This window comes from Schistocerca serialis, chromosome 4, assembly GCF_023864345.2.
Source record: "Schistocerca serialis cubense isolate TAMUIC-IGC-003099 chromosome 4, iqSchSeri2.2, whole genome shotgun sequence".
In the NCBI taxonomy this organism is placed as follows: domain Eukaryota; kingdom Metazoa; phylum Arthropoda; class Insecta; order Orthoptera; family Acrididae; genus Schistocerca; species Schistocerca serialis.
The window spans coordinates 859963117-859986201 of NC_064641.1; the positions used below are offsets into that span (position 1 = coordinate 859963117).

Consider the following 23085-nt stretch of genomic DNA (forward strand, 5'->3'; position numbering starts at 1 on the left):
CAGTCATCAGCTTGAATAATGGAAGTAGTCATAGTAAGACAGTCGTTTGGAAGGGTAGAAATGAGTATGTGGAAGCAAAATGTCAAAGGACTTCATGAAGTAAATTTGATAAGCTGAAATTTTGGTTAAAAAGTGCCAAATGACATGAGGAATAAAGATAAGTCAGGCGTTGCTAAATAACAATGGCGATAACTTGCAAAATACAGTTTTCTCATTAGCAATGAAAGCAAGAAAATTTGTGCAAAGCTTTACATGAATTTTTTTTAAAGTGCATTTTACACTACAACTGTCATTTTTTTAACATTATTCCACCAACAGTACTTGATGTTTCTACAGGTTCGTTCACCACATTTGATGAAGCTGTAGATATAAAGTATGAATATATGTTCACCAGAATTAATTTTACATGCATTTATATCTTTAAAATTGTATCACACTATATTAATGGAAACCCCATTCTCCTAAATCAGTGTAACAGCAACATTTTTGTTAACAAAGGCTAAGAAATATCATGTTTATATTTCCATTCTGGAACTAACATTACTGCTCATTGACCACAGGGATCGAAATGCAAGTTCTGGTATAGCATAGTTTCAATCTGCACTGGCATGAATATCTGAAACATAACATTTACTTACCACATGCATGACGTGGACAGCATTCACCCATCACAGGTGACAATTCCAGCAATTCATGGTGAGGTGGGCAACTTTGAGGGGCAGGACACAAACTTATGTTGCACACTATTTCTTTCTTTGGACAACAGCCGGTATTATTCCAAATAATCTCAAAGCCAGGTGCCAGTGGAACCTTTGGGCGTGTTCGACGCGTGGGTTGTGCAGCCGGAACGTATGGACCTGGTACTACCTCTAAGTCTACATCAAAAACTTCTTTAAGCTCATCTGTCTCCTCTTCCTCAGGATTTTGTGGTTCACATGGACGGCACACTGAAAAACAGACTTAACTCTTAGAAGAGCTGAAAACATAACAATGAGCATAGTAAACACATAAGTTCAATGTCAACATCACAGGGGAGACATGATTTGTATGGAAAAAACAACAGCAACAAAAATTAAATATAACTGATCAATGTATTTCTGCTACAGTAAACAAATTTTGCATAGAAGAACTTGATTTGCAGTTGCATTTTAGTCTCCCTTGCTTTTATTTGATAATCAAATTTAAAAAATACAACCTTTTGTGTAAACAACTGTCTCTTTTAGTCCAATGAATCAAAACTGTCATCATAGACCTCATATATTACTGTCAGTTTACTTTAATCTGATTTTCATATGAGCACTTTTGTGATATTTCTTCTTTGCCTCAATGATTACTAGATTTACAAATTTCTGATACATAAATGCTGCCAGTTTCTGTGTAATAGATGCTGTTTATTGTTGGGTACTTTGTGCAATACTATATTAATTCATACTTCTCTGACGTATTTCCATTGTTTGTAAATTATGATCCTTTTGTAAATTTATGGATTAGAGACAAAAAGCAGATCAGGGTACATATGTGAGCTGTTTATAAGCCATATAACTCCCTCTCACACTTCTTGTTTTCACAGATAAGATTTGCCTCCTTTTTTTCTGAATCTTGTAGTGCCTATCTCTAGATCTTGTCAGCACCATATGCTAGGAAATATTAAATCCACTAGTTAAGAGCAGTATTTGCACTATGACAGTTGGTATCATTTGAAAGCGAAATGTTCCAACAACAACAGCCTTGAAATTTATCAGATGGAACACTGGTTCACTATACAAATACATGGCTGGTCTCACCAATGCAGTGTCCCCACCAAGCCAATACAAAGGCACGTTTCCAACATCATAAGCCTTAACTGGCTGATTCTTCTAAAATATGACAAAAGAATGTACCTGTTTCACAATGGTACCCTCCTCTAAAATGGACCAGCTAACTCCTCCACTAAGGAACTGACTCTTTTTTAAATCATGTCTCACAATGAGACCTGCCTATTCATATTTTCTGACACATTCCAAAGTAACTTATAGTTACCTTTCAAGTCTTCTCAGTGTTGTAGTAAGAACCTGATACCTTCTCAAAAAAATCTTCTTGCAATTTTATTTACACCATTTTAATTGCTTTCACTACTGTATCTTTCTGTTCATTCTCTTACTAGTCATATCTCCCAAAAGAATCACTCCATGAAAGGAATAGCTGTCATAGAAACCACTCATATATATCAAGTAAAATGTAACTGCAGTTCAGGCTTTCATGGTGGAACTATGAGGATCAACAAATGACGTATCTAGAATCTACTACATTCTGGAACACCACAGCAAGTCTGCTTTCCCCACGTGAGTTATTTGCACTACATCGTCCTCTAGTAGCTTGTCAGAACTTTATTCTTTCTACAGCATGTGTTTGTTTCCTGTCGATCACACAGCCTCAATTTATATTGTTCATTTGTGTTGGTGACAATTTGCTCTCATGTCTTCCCCTTCTATACCAGTTTTATGCCACCATTTTTCCATTTATTTACATCTTCTTTTATTTTGCCTGAAGTTTGTACTTTTTTGTTCTTTTCCTTGCTTTCATTTCTCCTACAGTATTTGATTTTCCTACTCTCTCCCTCCCCCCTTTTACCCTTTGTTACCACCATGTTTGTCTCATCTACACTACTAATGCAACTCTGTCATTCCCTTGGATCTGTTTTGTCTAAGCACTAAAATTAAAAACCAAATCTCCAACAAGTAAGGGTAATTGATAAGACTGCACTGACAATACAAGTTGAAACAGATGTTACACATCACATGGACAATTTCAAATACTCAGTTTTTTCAAACCTCACATTCACACATACAAAGTATGTAAAAAATTGAAGATTCAGATTAACTGGACAGATTACTACAGTGTGTGCTGTCTTCTAAGAGAATTCTGCAAAATGTGTGAAACAGTCTTCTACAAACGGTTCATGATTTCCAAAGTAAATAAAACTCTACATGTAAATGCAAAGGCTTTTTGTGTTTATGGTGTTGTAGCTGAATAAATTTTGTTTGTGGACTTCAAGGTGTTGTAGCTAGAATACTCAAAAGTTTTTTCATGCACTTGTACTTACCACAAGAATAAGTCTTGCATCCATTTTCACCTGTTATGAAGCTTAATTCCTGATCTTCAGCACAAACTGGTTTTTTAGTTTCATTTATGCAAGGTATCTTTTCTGTAAAAGAAGAGAATTACATAATTAAAACTAATACATATATTTATTTATAGGTGAGAGATCAGCTTGAATTGAACAGAAAAATGGCTTGGGGCAGGGAAGTGCACTTTCACCATTACTCTCCATTGTAGTGATGGATGATATAATGAGTACAGCAGCACAAGTAATTGGTGAAAGCAAGATGAAAGCTATGGTGTTTGCAGATGATCTGATGATTTGGGGGAATAAGGAGGAGGAAGTACACGAGTAGTTGGCCGTATGGGAACGAACAGTACAAGAATATGGGATGAAATTTAGTATAAGTAAGAGTGAGATGATTATCACAACAAGAAAGAAAGGAATAACAATTGGTGAGGAATGATTGAGGAGAGTGGAGAGTTTCAAGTACCTACACAACCTGATACAGGAAGATGGAAAAAACGACAGAGAAATAAACGAGCGGGGGAGAAAAGCAGAAGCATTTTGGAAGAGTGTCAGAAGCCTGATATGGAGCAAGGATGTACCCCAAATCAGTAAAAAGGTCTATGTCCCAATCATGACATATGCATCAGAAACCTGGGTTATGAAAAGCAGAGAGAAAAGCAAGGTATGAGCTAGTGAGATGAAATTCTTGAGAAACAGCATTGCAGTGACAAAGATAGACATGTTAAGAAATGAGAGGATCAGAGAGTCAATGAAGGTGGAACCATTACAGGAGGAGATAGAGAAATCTAGGCTGAGATGGTATGGACACGTTAAGAGAATGGAGGAGAAGAGGATACCCAGGAGGATACACGAGATGAAACTGGAAGGAAAGAGACCAAGAGGAAATGGCGAGACAGATGGCTGAAAGGAATAGAGGAATGCATCCAGAAGAAAGGAGAAGACTGGACCAAGGTGAAGATGGAGAGATGGTGGCAAGACAGAAGAGGATGGAGAGGCCTATGTTCCATACAGACCCGGCCAGAGGCTGGAAACTGTCCAAGGTGAGGATGATGACGTATATTTACACATTTATTTCAATAAATAAGTATAAAATCTTGAATTAAATCTCAAGCACTGGTTCATACATGAAATGTTTCTGAAATAGAAGAGGCAGCAGTAATAGAGAAAGAATAAAATAAGTTAGGAATTTTTCCAGTAATATATAACAGTGAGTGTGAGCACGCGTGCGCACCCGCGTCGACTGCTGTGAGCACTTTTTTTTTTTCAATACATAAACACAAAAGCTTAAATTAAACCTCAAAAAGTTATAATTTCAAGAAAATATTCAAATATCAAATGTTTCTGAAAGAGAAGAGACAGCAGGAATAAATATGACGTAAACTCAGGCTTAGACACTGTGGAGAGAGAAAAAGAGAGAGAGGGAGAGAATAGGAAGAAAATATCATCTAATTCACATGCTGCAATTAAAAGCTGCCAGGAAACTGACATATGCAGAATAAACGAAATGTGTGTAAACAAATAATGTGTAAGATGAGTGTGAACACATGTTTTACAGAATTAAATACATCATCAATTGCAGAGGAAGAAGAGTTTAATATTCTGCTACCTTTGATCGGTCAAAGTTGATATTTTGCAATGAGATTCATTTCTGTTTCTGAAAAAATGTTATTCATATTTTTAACTGTAGATGAGCATTCAGTGCTGACACTTGTTGTTCAGAATATTGCTACTGGGGCCATAGACAGATGCCAGTGGCATTCAATATTAATTTAATGAATGATGGTAAGTACAACATACACATGTGACACTTCTCTTCCTCTCTTATCATATCCGTAAATTTTGAGTAGAAATACATTTACTTTAGCATGAGAACACACACTGTCATGCAGTAAGTCCAGCACTAATGTGCTGTTGAGCCTTCAGCTGTCAACACTGTTAAGTATATGCACAGTACCATGAGACTTCATCAGTAGTCCATGGCACAAGCCACAATATGTAGTACCCACGTTAAATAAAGTGTATGGTAAGTACAGGCAGCAGTATGTCTACATCTACACACTTACTCCACAACCCATTGTACTGTGCATGACAGAGTGTACCACTTTCGACTACTAGTTATTTCTCTTCCTGTTTCACTTGCATCTTTTCTTATGTATATTTATTTTGAATTTCAATGCAACTAATGTCAGAGAATTTGAGGCTTTCACACTGTAACATCTGCTTCGATGCCCTGAACAGTGTACATGTCTTGAAACTTTTGTTGCAAAAAAGAGCCATGCCCCATAATATATTTATTTGTTTAACCTGATCTGATTTAGGCCAATAGCCATTCTCTTATATTGGACTAATGTTTCACAAATACAGTACCTTTTTTACATCATAGTTACCTCAGAAATAACAACTTTAATATGACACTGTGAGTAAGTAATACTGACTATGAACTAATAAAGTTAATACTGGTAGTACTTGTACAGGCCATCCCGAAGTAATGATGAATTTGAATTTTGCGCCATTTTGTCATATGACAGTTGGCAGCCATGGTTTTTTCATGTTTGTTATTTGTGATCCTTCCCATTAGTAGCCTAGTAGCTTTGTGTGGTGAGCATATTTGTTTAATGGTTATTTTCATCATGCAGCAGATGGCAACTGAGCAATGTATCCAAGTGATAAAAAGTTATTACAAAAACAGTGAAAGTCCCGTGGCAACCATTTGTGAATTGCATGTGACACTCGGACGTAATGCTGCTTCAACTGAATTGTCAGTTCAGAAGTTGATCCGGAAGTCTGAGACCACAGGTTCCATTTCAAATGTTAAGAAAACAGGTTGACTGCATTCTGTTTGAACACAAGAAAACATTGCTGTCGTGCATAACAATTTGACTGTAAGCCCCACAAAATCAGTTCACTGACGAGCTCAACAACTGAATTTGTCACCAAATTCACCACATTAAATCCTTTCAAAAGATCTGAATATGCAAGTGTACAAGATTTAGTTCACACAAGAATTGAAGCCTGCAAACCATGGAAAGAGACATCACTTGCTCAATGGGTCTTGGCTCAAAGAGTGGAGAACAAGAACTTCACAAAAAGAATAATTTTCTCAAATGAGGTGCTCTTCCAAATCAGTGGGGACATCAATAAGCAGATCTGCAGAATTTGGGGCAACAAAAATCCATGAGTGACTGCGGAATATGAGATGCATCCACAAGGCACAACTGTGTGGTGTGGGTTCGGGGCAGAAGGCCTGATCAGCCCATACTTTTGAGCTGTCATCACTGTCAACGGTAACCATTATCAAAACATGCTTTCTGATTGGTTTTTTTCTTTTTATTGATGAAAATGACAATTTTTGGTTTCAACAAGATGGTGCGACATGTCACACATTCCCATGAAACAATTGCTCTGCTGAATGAAAAGTTTCCTCAAAAAATTCTCTCTTTGTGTGACTACCAGAAATGGCCTGCCAGATCATGTGATCCTACAGCTTGTGATTTTTTTGTGGGGATTTGTGAAATCAAAGAGTACATGAACAAACCACAAACAATACACCAATTGAAGGATGAAATGGAAAGGGTTATTAATGGCATCCCACCAGATGTTTGTGAACATGTCATTGAGAATTTCAATGAACGCATTGCTAGTTGCTGCACAGCCGTGGGTGATCATATGGAGGGTATCATTTTTAATAAATAAATGGGAGAAGTTATTTAGTGTCTTTGTAAAAAAAATTTCAATAAATTTTGTATGTTCTGTAGCACTTTAATATTCATACATACTTCCTGGACACCCTCTACTACTTCTGCTTCTGCCACTAATAGTAATAGTAACAACAATAACTCACCACAATCATATAATTGGCAGCACTCATCTCCACCAGGCACCTGGATGGACTTCGTTCCTACTGGGCATATTTTCTTCTCACCAATGCATTCCCTCTGTTTGCATTCCTTGGTGAAGCCTTTTGTCAAGCAACAAAATATAATAATAATGCATAATTTTCTGCCATAAATTCATGAAACTAAGAGACTAACACAAACATGATTAAATATTAATCACATTTCATTAAGTCACCAGTGATAATATGCTAAACACAGATTAATATATATATAAAGTTGAATAGTATGGAGATGCACTGACGATAAATTTGTCACTTCCAGAAAGTTTTTTTAAAAGTGAGAAACATGAAACAGGTATTTTAAACAAACAGAGAAGTAAACTGTAACATGATCAAAATCATATTTCAAAAAAAGATAGTTAACACATTCAGTGCTATATTCTATTATGTAAAGAGGTCAAACAGAAAATGGTTAAATGTTGATATTTCTAATGCCCAAAGAGTATGGAAAGTACAAAACTGGCTGAGAAAAATTGTATACGATAGAAATCGTGTGCAGGTTTGATGAGTAAATTTATCGCTTGTAAGCACACCACATCCCTACTGGGGCCAAACTATTCTGTATACAGACTCATTTGTTGGGGCTGTGGTGCTGACACTGTAGATTTTTCACTGTACTTTTTTCTTTTTGGTAGAGCAGCAGAGTCACATGAAGCAGCAATAAATACAAAAGGTAAGAATAATGTGGACAATGAGTACTGCAGGGAGAACATGATTAAATGAAAGGTAATTAATTAATGATATGGGTGAAGAGATCAAGAAAGGAAGTTATTAAAGCAGAAGTATTTCAAGTAACCAAATCGCCAACCATATAGTTAAAACATCTAGATGATCCTGTGACAAACAACATTTTTCCAAAATAAAACAACAACTTGCCTGTCTAAATGGTCAATGTCCAAATGAATCCAATTTCTCTTCACCATTTACATGGACTGAATTAGGTGAGGCCTTCTGATAAACATAGGTAATGGGGGGGAAAAAATGACTGTTCTGCTTCCTTGGATCACTGTCCAAAAAGTTAAGAGAACAAAAACAGTGCCATTTTCAAACCAGGTAAAACAGCTGATGACCCTCAAATTTTCAGACCAGTTTCCCTTTTGAGCTGCACTTATAAAACCTTGGAGATGCTCATTTATAATAGAATTAGTGCATCTGTTCTGGAACATATCCCAACTCAGCAAGCACGTTTCAGGCCTCAGAGAAGTTTATGCGACCAGGTATTGGCTCTAACAACTTTCAAGGAGGCTGGTTCCTAAGAAAAAATGAAGACATGTGTTGCATTCATAGACCTGACCATGGTATATGACGCAGTCTCGAGAGATGGGATGATGTACAAATTACTAAAAAGAATCCAATGCCAAAAAACTGTAACTCTCATCAACACCATGATAAATAATCGATATTTCTCATTTACTTGGGAGAACATGTGAGGAAGGAGAGGAAATTAAGTAATGGTCTACCACAGGGCTCCCCCTATTATTCAAGCCATATGTATCCAATCTCCCCAATAACTGGTCAACAAAATTCTGCTACGCAGGCGATATCGCTCTTGCTTGTAGAACCAAACATCTTGTACAAGTGGAGACAGTTCTCACATAATATCTAGCCATTATCAGCTCCTCTTTCAGAAAGTGGTGACCTAAACCCAGTACAAGTAAAACTGAAGTATTTACATTCCATCTTAACAACAAACAAGCTAACATGGAGTTCAGAAACACTCTTTGCCATAACAAGTACCCTAAGTCACGCTTGACTGCACCCTTTCATATAAAAACCTTTTGAAAATACCACTGCCAAGATAAAAATTCGTAACAATATTATTTGAAAATTGTGTGAAAGGACATGGGGAGCTTCAGCAGATACACTGTGCAGATCATCCATTGTGCCAGTATTCCCAGCAGCCAAATATTGTGTCCCGCTGTGGCTAAACAGGTGTCATACCAACCTGATTCATGTCCAGTTGAACCACAATATGTGATTAATAACTGGGACAATCCAACCAACATCCACTTATTGACTTGCTCTGCTGAGCATTGTCTATCCACCCACAGTCTGTAGGAGCAAGGCCTTGCTTAGGGAATACTGAAAGCTACAAGAGAACCTGGAATTACCCATACAGGAAGACATACCAGGTCTATGATGAAACAGACTCCATTCAAGAAACCCACCATTACAGCAAGCAGAACAGCTAGATGGTAGTAATATCGAGGTAAGAGACCTATGGGTTCATAACTGTCAACTTACTGAAAATCCTGAAGAGCATGAGTGGTTCCAAAAGTATAGCTGTGATACTGCTGGCACAGAACTCAACAAGATGCTATGGGTCAAACTGAACAGACCTCGCACTGGGGATGGTTGATGTGCTGACTCATTTTACAAATGGGACGCTACAAGTCCTTGGTTTGTGACTGTGTGGCTCCGAAGCAGACAATGAAGCACATTAGAGATGAATACCTCTTGTGTTCCTATCTGAGGAGTTGGAGTGACCTAATGAAAGCTAACAGTACAACTCATATATATATTAGGAATTTAGATATTGACATTTAGTTTTCTATGTAATTCTGTCTTCCTGTATTCTTGTTATATACATACACTAATGTTTTACACCTGTAGTTTTATCCACTGCATGTCAACCATATGAATAAATAAATAATAAACATAAATTGGTATTCAGAGAAGAACTGAAAGGTATTGACGTAGCTCTAGACAACTTCTTGTGCATTTTTAGGAGTGTTTTGCATGAGATCATGACTAAATAATTAGGGTGTCAAAGATCTGCACTTGTAAGGGGTGTAATACAAAGGTGTAGTTTTAAGAGATTTCTAACAAATTTGCTTTAACTACTCTCAATATTTTATTAACAATTTTATGAAAAGGATAGTTGCTACTCACCATATAGCAGAGATCCTGAGCTGCCTATCCTTCTCATAATATTGTTACATTCCATCCTGGATTTCCCAACATTTTATTCATAGCCTAATGGATGTCAATTTCTAGCAATGAAAAATTTTTGGTAGAATAACAGCAACATGAAAAGGGTATGTTTACTACAACATGAAAGGGTAAATTTACTACTCACCACACTGAGTGGCAGGCAGGTACATTGAAAAGAGACTGCTAGATGTTATGAGCTAAGTCCTTCCCCTGGTGTACACTAAATAAAACATACACACCTTCACAAATGTGCATCTCAAACACACTCACACCTGACTGCAAATGCTTCTGACTGTGAGCTGAGCAAAGATTGCAGTTGGGTCTTAGTACCTGGGGAAGACAGTGCCTGTGTGTGTATAAGTTATGCATGTGGGGTGAATGTGTTTGTGTTCTGTCTATGTCTCGAGCAGGACTTAAGTAAAAAACCTGATAATTTCCAGCAGTCGGTTTTCAATGTGCCTCACCATCTCTTCTGTGTGGTGAGTAGCAATCATCCTTTTCACTTTGTTGGAGGTTAATTTCTGACAGATCTTGCATATTACAGAGCAGATGTTACAGAGGCAGACATCACTTGCTGTTCAACGTTTCCAGAGTACAGAGGATTCAAGTTCCTACACCACAACTTACTCCTACACCCATTCTTGCCAGTTGAGCTACAGATATCTCTCACCTACAACAGCTGTATAGCTACTGGTCTAAACAATTTGTACACTTGTGTTCAGGAAAAAACAGAATGCCTTGAATGATTAGAGGTAGGACATTCATATTCACAGGACATGCACATTACTATGTCCGTCAAAAATGATTATCATTTGAATTATGTCAGCTTGCAGGCTCAAGGTACACATTGATATCATGGTGCATCAAAATGTACCTTTGGCTCTCATTGTCACTATAAACCAAAGGTAATGGATCAGTGTGACTTGGACAGACATGCAGGATGCCTTGGAGACAAATGGGTGAACCGTACCATTAAATCAGTGAGTTTGAACAAGGTCACCTTATTGGCATGAGAAAATGTGATGCATTCATCCAGGAAATTGCTGCTCATGTAGGATCACGTTTCAGCAGTGAAAATGGTGTGTGCCGAATGGTTTATGGAAGGCTGTAGAACATGATGAGATGGTTCAGGTCGCACCATCCAGACTGTCCTCTGAGAAGATCAACACACCATCCGAATGGCATTGCAGGACAAATCTGCATCCTGCTCAGCTCTGGTGCAATGGTGGAACAGTGTAACACAACATACACTATCAGAGGTGACAGTACATCACCATTTATTATGACATGGGTTACACGTGTCATCCACTTTTCTGCCAATCTTTGACTGAATAGAAGCATGCTAGACAGCAATGGTGCATGGAACATCACTGTGGACATGAATGGAACCAGATACTTTTTTCGAACAAGCCCAGGTTACATTTGTTTGAAAATGAGGGCTGCATTTTGGTTCACCACAGGCAGGTGGAGCAGCATCAGTGACTGCATTCGCACAAGACAGACAGCACAAACTCAAGATCTTATCATGTGGGGTGCTATTGGGTTCAACCAAAAAATCACAGCTGGTGCATGTCCAGTGCACTGTGATCAGTGTGACCTATGTGAGTGATATCCTACAAACCGTAGCCATACCCTTTCTGCACAACACCCAGATGCAATTTTTAAGCAAGACAATGCACAACCACATGTTGCTACACGAACATGTGCCTTCTTGGCATCAGAAGATGTCAGCCTTTTACCCTGGCCCTCCTGATCATCAGAGCTGTCGCCAGTCGGAAATGTGTGCAATATGGTGAAACAAGGGGTGCAGTGCTGTGACCCAGTGCCAACCACCACAAATGAACTTTGAAACCATGTGAATGCAGCACAGATGGCTGTACCACAGGATGACATTTACTCCTTATACGTGTCGATGTCACCTTGTATGGAACAAGTACTCAGAGCCCATGGTGGACCCTGCAGCTACTATGCAACAGTACACACGCTGAATCAAGGTCACTGAAATGCTAATAATTTCTACAGAACATACTAATGCACATGTCCTGTGAATACAAATGTTCTATATCTAGTCGATCAAGGTGTTCTGTTTTTTTGTGAACATGAGTGTACTTTGACATGCTTTACAAAAGTGATCCACAAAATTAGAAATGTTCTACAGCACTATAGAACATCTACAATTTTGTGCTTTTAGTTTATAATTATGAAGTTGCCCTGCCAAGAAACAATGGAAGATTCATACTTTCATTTTGCCCTTATGAAGGACAATATTATCTACTCTGCATTTATGACAGAATATGAACATTATAATATCCAGCTTCTGAAAATAAGCTTGATAATATCACTCAAACTGAAAATAAATGTAATTAGTGTCACTGTATGACTAATAAAGCTAGTACAATGCTCTTGCAAAGCGTTTCAGTAGATGATCACATCATTGTGGGAGATATGAATATCATGATATTTTCTGTAGCAATCAGATGGGTTTTCAGACAGAAAAACACACTGGAAATGTTTTCTTTCATGTGGTGAGCTGCAGACAACTCAACGTCAACAGAAATGCATACCTTCCTGGACCTAAGTAGAGAGTATAAAGCACCCTTCACAATGAAGACAACACAAGTGAAGTCACAAACATTGTGCAGCAGATTTGTATTTGGCATAGGAAAGGAAGAATTTAGATGGTTCCATTTGTACGTAAATGTGAAATGCAGAGGTACTGAACTGCAGTGCCTGTTTTCCTTAGCGTTTATCCATTACTTTGCACGAATGCCATTTGACACTTTTTGCTGGTTGCTCATTACAACTGAGGAAGACATTTAAAAGCAGAATCCTATTTACCAAAGGCCAACATAAACTGAAGATAGGCTAGCATTTACACTCTGGTTATTAGCAATCAGAAACATTTACATTAATGATTGTTGCACATTTTTGTAGTTGCTTATATCAGATAGTTGCTGATGTCTGCAGTGACACATGCAAAGCACTCCAAAGGACTTTAGTACAGTACACATAAGAAAGATACATCAGTAAAATATGATGAATGAAATGTGAAATATAAATACGACCTGTCACTACATAAAATCTGCTACATAATTTGTTAGAAGGAAGATAGCATGAAATGGGTAAACTATATTTATTTAGCATCAAAAGTTTGTAACGTAACAGTGATTCATCAGCCATGTAATTACAGACACCATGAATGTAGACAAAAACATCTTTCTCATATTTTTAGTCAGCATAACACATATATATTCACACTTGTCTATTTTCAAGGAAATTTATTGTGCTTTTCCTTTTTAATAAAAAGAATTACAAAGCTTGTGCTTGTTCACTCCATTCTCAATGAATTTATCATCTTGCCCACACCCCCAGTTGGACCTTTGAGTGCCTTGGCAGTTTTCTACCAATCACATTTCATTTCCTTTGGTGTTCGTGCTATGAATTTCTTGGATGGCAGAAGCATGTACGAGATCTATATTTTCCTATCAGTAACATTACACTCTCTTTGGCCCACTCCATAGCTCAGGTAACTCAAACAACAACATAAAAAGTAGACAGCATAGCAGAAGAAAGCTTTCAGTACTGCTAGTGCCTAAGCAGAGAGGACACAAACTTCCCTTGATGGTTCATTGAGAAACTGACAACCACTGAAACATGAGCAAACAACTGCAAATGTTAACCATGCATGACTGAATGGCGTTCATGCATGTGAGCCTAGCATTTACACCAGAGAGAATTCTCGTTCCCTCTTGCAGTGTAAAGGAGGTTTAATAACGCTGTATCGCAAGTGCTGACCATGGAAATGAGGAAACAAAATATACCTCATAAAAATCAAATCAAATCAATACTCTTCTGAGGGACACCATTTTTACTTCCTCTTTGCTTGGCTGCTACATGTCATACACAAAGAAAGCACACTATGACTAAAAACTATGAGTACAGGTTTGTGGTAAGGTTCTGTTTTTGACACCTTTACCATTTAATATTTACACTCTTGGCTTTCATAATACATGAGGTGTGATCAAAAAATAAGAGGAATTTTTTAATATTGTGAGCTTTATACATCTGATTAAAAAAAATTATCTTGCTGATACATATGTTCCTGATATACATCTGCTTTTTCAGTTGTTTTGAATGTTTGGTTTATTGTTGAAGGTCAGGTACAGTAAGAACACCACCACTGCACTGCACTGTTTGAATTACACTTCAGATTGAGCATAGGGAGGAAAAGAGAGGGTTGTTATGAAGAGAGAGAGTTGTTATGAAAACTATTTAACAGGTAATAAAAAGTACATTTGTTTAATGACAAAGAATTAGAGCAATAGATATCACTGGGATTCAAATTAATCCATTACTTGTAATGTGTGTTATTCACAGATGATGACTAAATGTTTTTATTCGTGTAAATAAATAATGGTTTGAATAAATATTTTTATCTGTTATTCAGGAATAATGAATAATAATTTTTATCTGTATGTGTTTCTCATTATTTGAAAATATTTTCCCAATTCTGATGGTAACAGAAGTGCAATGCTCATATGGACACTGTAAATTCGCAGTCTGTGTGCAAGTGGGTGCAAGCATGAGATATCAGCATGACCATGGGCAATTGCTCACTTGGTTCTGTCAGGCTCACTCAGTTGTCATTAGGCAAGGCAGCATCAGCCATTTTCAGCAACTTATGCCATCCTTTGCAAAGATATTCATGCTCTCTGTTCTACACTCCAGCTGCCTTCAGACCACTCTGATGGACCATGCACTTGTAGGGCTCTAAGTTGGTGTGGAGCGAATTTTTGTGCAGTTTTTAATACTTTACAACAGATAGTATGCACATCATTGATAACTGGAGTAACTGATATAGATTTGTCACAGAAAGCTTCCTTAACATAATTAAAACATTATTAATGCACTGTTGGTTGAAGCACACGAGCCTTCAACTAGCCTATGATGGTGGTACATCTACCAATTAACTGATGAAGACAGTTCAAAACAGATGTACCTATTATATTTGTTTCAAAGGCGATCTTTCAGACATAATAAGAAACAGTATCTTGTTTAGTGTGTACATTTTTGCAATGGTAAGAATATAATTAGAATGAATTTAGTCTGAATTTGCAATAAATATGTGTAAAAATTATGTAAATAGTCAGTGTGAAGTCAGAGAAGCATGTGAATGAAACATCAAATCTATAAACTAGTGAGATATTCCATATTCCAAATTAGTAATTATTTTATCAGTGATACAAGAAACTAATAATATCACAAGTATTTACCTTTGCAACTGCAAGTAGTGCATGCATCAGGCTTCCATATATCTCCATCAAAGTGACCTTCATCATCACATGGAGAACAACGAGCCTCATCAATGCAAGTTCCATTGTGCAAAACCTGTAAAATCATCCAGTGTTACATTATTACATTTTACCTGCTTTTCCTCAGGAATTAAAAATAATTTTTCTGAAATACTGTGTACATGAAATATTGTTTTGTACATGTGTTGGCATCTAATTATTAGTATAATGGAAGGAAACATTCCACGTGGGAAAAATTTTATATAAAAACAAAGATGAGGTGTCTTACCGAACAAAAGCGCTGGCAGGTCGATAGACACACAAACAAACACAAACATACACACAAAATTCAAGCTTTCGCAACAAACTGTTGCCTCATCAGGAAAGAGGGAAGGAGAGGGGAAGACGAAAGGAAGTGGGTTTTAAGGGAGAGGGTAAGGAGTCATTCCAATCCCGGGAGCGGAAAGACTTACCTTAGGGGGAAAAAAGGACAGGTATACACTCGCACACACGCACATATCCATCCACACATACAGACACAAGCAGACATATTTAAAGACAAAGAGTTTGGGCAGAGATGTCAGTCGAGGCAGAAGTGTAGAGGCAAAGAAGTTATTGAAAGACAGGTGAGGTATGAGTGGCGGCAACTTGAAATTAGCGGAGATTGAGGCCTGGCGGATGACGAGAAGAGAGGATATACTGAAGGGCAAGTTCCCATCTCCGGAGTTCGGATAGGTTGGTGTTGGTGGGAAGTATCCAGATAACCCGGACGGTGTAACACTGTGCCAAGATGTGCTGGCTGTGCACCAAGGCATGTTTAGCCACAGGGTGATCCTCATTACCAACAAACACTGTCTGCCTGTGTCCATTCATGCGAATGGACAGTTTGTTGCTGGTCATTCCCACATAGAATGCATCACAGTGTAGGCAGGTCAGTTGGTAAATCACGTGGGTGCTTTCACACGTGGCTCTGCCTCTGATCGTGTACACCTTCCGGGTTACAGGACTGGAGTAGGTGGTGGTGGGAGGGTGCATGGGACAGGTTTTGCATCGGGGGCGGTTACAAGGATAGGAGCCAGAGGGTAGGGAAGGTGGTTTGGGGATTTCATAGGGATGAACTAACAGGTTACGAAGGTTAGGTGGACGGCGGAAAGACACTCTTGGCGGAGTGGGGAGGATTTCATGAAGGATGGATCTCATTTCAGGGCAGGATTTGAGGAAGTCGTATCCCTGCTGGAGAGCCACATTCAGAGTCTGGTCCAGTCCCGGAAAGTATCCTGTCACAAGTGGGGCACTTTTGTGGTTCTTCTGTGGGGGATTCTGGGTTTGAGGGGACGAGGAAGTGGCTCTGGTTATTTGCTTCTGTATCAGGTCGGGAGGGTAGTTGCGGGATGCGAAAGCTGTTTTCAGGTTGTTGGTGTAATGATTCAGGGATTCCGGACTGGAGCAGATTCGTTTGCCATGAAGACCTAGGCTGTAGGGAAGGGACCGTTTGATGTGGAATGGGTGGCAGCTGTCATAATGGAGGTACTGTTGCTTGTTGGTGGGTTTGATGTGGACGGACGTGTGAAGTTGGCCATTGGACAGGTGGAGGTCAACGTCAAGGAAAGTGGCATGGGATTTGGAGTAGGACCAGGTGAAACTGATGGAACCAAAGGAGTTGAGGTTGGAGAGGAAATTCTGGAGTTCTTCTTCACTGTGAGTCCAGATCATGAAGATGTCATCAATAAATCTGTACCAAACTTTGGGTTGGCAGACTTGGGTAACCAAGAAGGCTTCCTCTAAGCGACCCATGAATAGGTTGGCGTACGAGGGGGCCATCCTGGTGCCCATGGCTGTTCCCTTTAATTGTTGGTATGTCTGGCCCTCAAAAGTGAAGAAGTTGTGGGTCAGGATGAAGCTGGCTAAGGTGATGAGGAAAGAGGTTTTAGGTAGGGTGGCAGGTGATCGGCGTGAAAGGAAATGCTCCATCGCAGCGAGGCCCTGGACGTGCGGAATATTTGTGTATAAGGACGTGGCATCAGTGGTTACAAGGATGGTTTCCGGGGGTAACAGATTGGGTAAGGATTCCAGGCGTTCAAGGAAGTGGTTGGTGTCCTTGATGAAGGATGGGAGACTGCATGTAATGGGTTGAAGGTGTTGATCTACGTAGGCAGAGATACGTTCTGTGGGCGCTTGGTAACCAGCTACAATGGGGCGGCCGGGATGATTGGGTTTGTGGATTTAAGGAAGAAGGTAGAAGGTAGGGGTGCGGGGTGTCGGTGGGGTCAGGAGGTTGATGGAGTCAGGTGAAAGGTTTTGCAGGGGGCCTAAGGTTCTGAGGATTCCTTGAAGCTCCGCCTGGACATCAGGAATGGGGTTACCATGGCAAACTTTAGCTTTAGTATTTTTCCATTTCCTTCTGCTCCATCTTCATACGTGTATTTGAATTTTTTTGTATATAACACTAATAGGACTTAGTTCCTCAGCTTATGCTGAGAGACAGATGATAATAAAACAAAATTGCTGGGCACCACATTTAACTAATTCTTCTTAACAGCTGCAGAAAGGCCAGAAACTAAAAACAAACAACAAAATAAAAATGCACTTTATTCACTAAGGCAGGCACTATAGGCACTGACAGACATTAGCATCAAGACACAATGAATAGGCAGCTTACAAAATTAATTAAGTCATAGAAAACAGTAATCCTTCTGGTTATGAGGGAATGGTCAACAAATACTGATGTTATATGTTGACTTGATAGTCACAATCTTGCCCTGAATTTGCAATAAGCCAGAAAAAGGAATTCTATCCTTTTGAAATTTTCCATGACTGAATTACAGACTTTGATTATATACATAATAAGTAAAATATTGTGGTATTAATAGCAGCACATTAATATGACTGAAATTTCTACATACCACAAACCAAATGGTCACAAGGACAAATGCCATGTGAATAGTATACATCAAATTTAGAATGGAGTAAAACTATCTGGGCATTCCATCAAATTTAAAACTTGATATGTGTCATGTGCATTTTATTCACCTGCACACATGGCATGTTAAAGCAATCAAAGGGTTCTTCAAAAACTGCTGTAGCACCTGCTCATGACATGAGTGAGTCTCTGCTGAAGTACCGAACTGTACTGTACCAGGCAAAACAAAGAAGAATGAACTCACAATTGATTCAGAACACATGAAATAGCTTCTAGTCTTGCAGATCCTTGCATTAAGCAATCTATAAGTGTTGATAATGACATACAGGTTAAAAATACAAAAATTTTTGGTCACTTACAATGATAATTCATTGATGTGAAATAGGTGATAAATCAAAATGTAATCAGCATACTCATAAGCAGATAAAGCACTGATCAGCTTAGAAAGTCTTCTTTAACCTGGTGCAGATTAATTTTATTGTGGTACAAACTGAACTCTTTGCAGGGTATAATGTATATCTCACCCCCTCCCCCCTCCTCTCAAGAGTGTTTCTTTACTTTTACAGTAAAAACTCGATTAACCATCTCTCTTTAAACCGTCAGTTTCTGTTAACCGTCACTGCTGTAACAACATAATAATACTGTAATAACAGAATGCTCTAAGGTGCAGTGATGCATTCGCTTTGTTTATTTACTCTATTTTAGTGGGAAGTGAATGTACCCGCCCACCGTAGAATGGTACATAAAATATGACCTTCAGTTGACCTGCTAACACATCTCCCCCTTTTCTTGTCTTTGTCTGACTTGTGAGTCAACAATCACCACTGGATCAGTTTCTAGTTGTGGCAAGAAGACTCTAATTGTCGCATTGTATCTAGCGGGCTGTGCTGTGTTACGTGTTTTCCATTTGAATAAGCTTTATTGACTAATATTTTACACTACCGTATTTAGTGCAGGTGCGTGTGATACAGTGACTTGATAAAATGCCTGAAAAATGTAAACATGTTGTTTTAGGACTTCATCAAAAACTTGAAATCAAAAAACGCTTAAGAAAGGGTGAAACTGCGACAAGTGTAGTGCTGATTTATGGTATTGGAAGAACAACGGTTAACGATATAAAACGTGATGCTGATAAAATAGAACAACATGTGTCAACAATGCAGAGCATGGATGGAGATGTGCGAACAAGAAAGATAATGAAACCTGCAAAATATGATGAATTGGACACTGCAATGTACCGATGGTTTATACAAGCAATAAGTCAGGGGATTCCACTTTCAGGGCCTATAATAATGGCCGAGGCTGTTGAAATGAACAACAAACTTGATGGTGACTCGTCTTTTAAAGCAAGTATCACATGGCTTGATAAGTTTAAATTTTGTCATGGCATTCGCCAACTTGATATCAGTGGAGAAAAACTCAGCGCGGATAGCTCTGTAATTGATGAGTTCCGGGAACAATTTAAAGAAAAAAATTGGTTGAATTGAATCTTGTTAGGGAGCAAGTTTACAATTGTGATGAAACTGGGCTTCATTGGAAGGCTTTACCACAAAAGACATTAGCATCACTCTCTGAAAAAGCTCCTCCAGGTTTCAAAGTACAAAAAGATCACATCACTGCTATGGTTTGCGCAAATGCGACCGACAGTCATAGGCTACCCCTACTTGTGATTGGGAAATCAAGAAAACCTCATGCATCCAATAATTTGAATTTGAATGCTTTCCCTGCACAATACTATGCCCAGAAGAGTGCTTGGATGGATGAATCAATTTTTTCTGCCTGGTTTCACAAACAATTTGTACCTTAAGTTAGAGCACATTTGGCTGAAAAAAAGTTGCCACAGAAAGTGCTATTGCTATTAGACAATGCCCCAACACACCCTACTTGTGAAATGGAAAGTGATGGCGGCAACATAACATGTCTCTTCCTTCCACCAAACACAACTTCACTTATACAGCCCATGGATCAGGGAATCATCGAAAACATGAAACGTCGTGTTAGAAAATTTTTTTTATCGAGAGTTTGCTCTCATCTGATGAATCAACATCTGTAAAACAGTTTTGGAGGTATTACAGTATTAAAGATGCCATTTTCAGTGTTGCCAGTGCATGGAGTGATTTGTCAGCGTCAAATCTCAAGAACAGCTGGAATAAACTTTGGCCTCAACCAAGAGGTGAAGAATTGGAGGAATCTGAGTGTGTGACAGTTGACGAGATGGTCAGTTTGTGCAATAATTTACAAATCAGCACAAATTTGGCGTCAGAAGAAGTATCAGAGTGGTTAGAGTGTGACAAAGTGGACGAGGGTTTTCAAATTTTGAGTGATGACGAAATTGTTGCCAGTGTAAGTGACACCAAAGAAGAAGAAGAAGAAGGGGCTGATGAAGACGAGTGTTCAAACCATGAAGAAAAACAAACTATTAGCCATTCAGAGGCTGAAACAATGCTGTCCAAGTGTATAGAATGGTTTGAAAGTCAAGAAGAGGCTAATGCAATGCAGGCACTACTGCTCCAAAAAATATGAAATATTGCCAGGGTGAAAGCTCGAACATCAAAAAGGCAGAAGAAATTGACCAACTATTTCCAAGCTAGATAAACTATTTCACCTGTAAGTTTATAGTACAGTACAGTACTATACATTACGTATTTTGCAACTTTTGTAGCTACTGTACGGATGTTTTTATCATGTAATAAATAGTTTTATTTGCTATTACAATCGTGTTTAATTTGTTTTCGCTCCAAAATATTATTGTATTACTGTGAGAGTGATATGTGTCTATACATAAAATAATTGATTGAGGTTATGTTTTGGAGGTATACAGTGTTTCTATTATCCATCTATTCACTCAACCGTCACGACCACAGTCCCAAAGATGACGGTTAATCGAGTTTCCACTGTATTATGAAACAGTCTTTGCCACTTCTCTCATAGTGTTTGTTTTAAACATCTGCCTCTAAAGTGTAATTGTAAGATTAATATATTTATACCTTCTAGATTTGTCATGTAACTTACAGTTTTTCTACATGTGGCAAACTGACAAAAAAACTGAATACGGGCATCACAGCATAACAATGGAAATATCAGGGATTGTGCAGCAGCAATAGTGAAAACAAAGCAAAAATGGAAAGACCTACCTGCCCTTCTGGACAAAAGCATCCTTCTTTGGTACCCAAGGGGCATTCAGTATCATTGTAAGTCTTGTAATTGTCACACGTCTTTACACAACCAGAACCACATGCATGGTAGACCATACCTATGGCCAAAATACTTCAGTTATACACAATTATGTGAATAAATGTTAAATAAATAAACTGTAATATTTTCTAATTATGCCTAATGCTTTCAGGCAAATTCCCACATTTATTGAGAGTAAAATTAATATATGTGGATGGAATGTCTGTCATCGCTGTTATTTACAGAATCAGTTTTTATGTGTCGAGCTAAGTGTAACATAATCACTGGACATGTTTAGGTATAGTGACAATGGTAATAATTAACTGAACCTGGAAAATAGCCTCCACAAGACTACACCTTGACAATAAAGTATTGAAGTAAAGGAGAAATTCAGTCATCAATAAAATGTAAGCCAATGGATTTGTTTCTAATAGAGAGCCTTAAAATTTCTTTGAGAAAACACACAATACTCATTCGCTTCTTAAATGTGCAGTCTACTTCTATTGGTACTACGTGGATGCACAAATAAATGTATATTATAAACATTCATGTTTCCCTATAACTTCTTCACTCCTCAATCCAGTAGTACTGCTTATTACTAGCATAATTTGTCTACTATACTGATAGTAAAAGTAGGAAGTGAGGAAATAAAGAAATTGAAGCATAAGAAACCTTAAGAAGTAGGGGCCTAAGAGATTTTCAAAGACTGTGTTTTGTTTGCGGTAATGTCTAATCCATAAGTATATCAGAGCAGTACCATCTCAATCGAATGCACTCAGCTATATGTAGTAGGAGAACATACCAGGTGGACATACAAAAGGACACCGTGATGGTGAACGCCAGTCCACACACAGCCCTTGCTGTGTACATTTCCGAACATATGCTTCCATATCCCTGCAAGCAGCATCCTCCTTCTCTAATGTGTGACAGATATCAAACTGACAGGCAGTCACAAAATCAGTAGGGGCCCCGAGCAACTGACGGCACTAAGAGACAAAAAAATTAATCTATATTATGTGTATGTCTTTCACACAAATATCTGAAATGACTATGTTAATTGTACAATCTACTTTTGGATTGCATTGTTACCAATTTCATTAATTATGTCACTAGAATAACTGGACACATCTTATAATTAAAATTACATATGAATAATGAACAGAAATAATTAGATATGTCAAAACACTATTCCAACTTTCTAAATTCACTCCCACTTCTTATTCTATTTGAGCACTTGATATCTGGTTATATAACTTGTGGACTGCACCACTGTGAAACTGCCACAGGCTCTTGGTGGTTTCTTGGAAGAGAACATTACCAATTTCCTCTCGCTCCCTTCTGCAAACCAAGTTTGTTATTTATTTCTTAGGATCTCATTGTCAACAAGCCACTAAAGCCGTAATATTCTTTCTTTGCTTCATTTTCTTCATATCTGAATGTGTATGTTAGAGATGTACTACTTGACTACCTCAGGCTGAACCTCCTGAATCTCCTCCCTGCACAAGTCCAGCTGCTGTGAAGATTGCTAGCATCACATCTGAAATTTTGCTTAAGCAGTTCACTTTAGCTAAGGATGGCTGTCTCATAGACTCTTACTTCTAATATGGGTAATAACGCTGTATAGCCCAAATAAAATAAACATAAAATGTTACATAACTAAAAAATTAATTTAATGACTGTCAGCTTACTGCCTACCAAAACACATTCCATGCTGATTGTGTGGCATCACAAAATCTGTCTACTGTCCCTTAGTTATAGTAAA

General features: G+C 38.2%; 1 protein-coding gene across 1 annotated transcript in view; it reads right to left on the reverse strand.

The window, feature by feature from the left end:
- The window catches only part of LOC126473497 (hemocytin), a 568134-nt gene that overhangs the window by 70350 nt on the left and 474699 nt on the right, over positions 1–23085 (reverse strand). The window contains exons 63-68 of the mRNA XM_050100583.1: positions 22126–22309; positions 21284–21402; positions 15212–15326; positions 6951–7067; positions 3083–3184; positions 639–947 (exon numbers count right to left, since the gene is read on the reverse strand). Of these exons, the coding sequence (XP_049956540.1) occupies positions 639–947; positions 3083–3184; positions 6951–7067; positions 15212–15326; positions 21284–21402; positions 22126–22309 (946 nt within the window). The remainder of the gene's footprint in view (positions 1–638; positions 948–3082; positions 3185–6950; positions 7068–15211; positions 15327–21283; positions 21403–22125; positions 22310–23085) is intronic.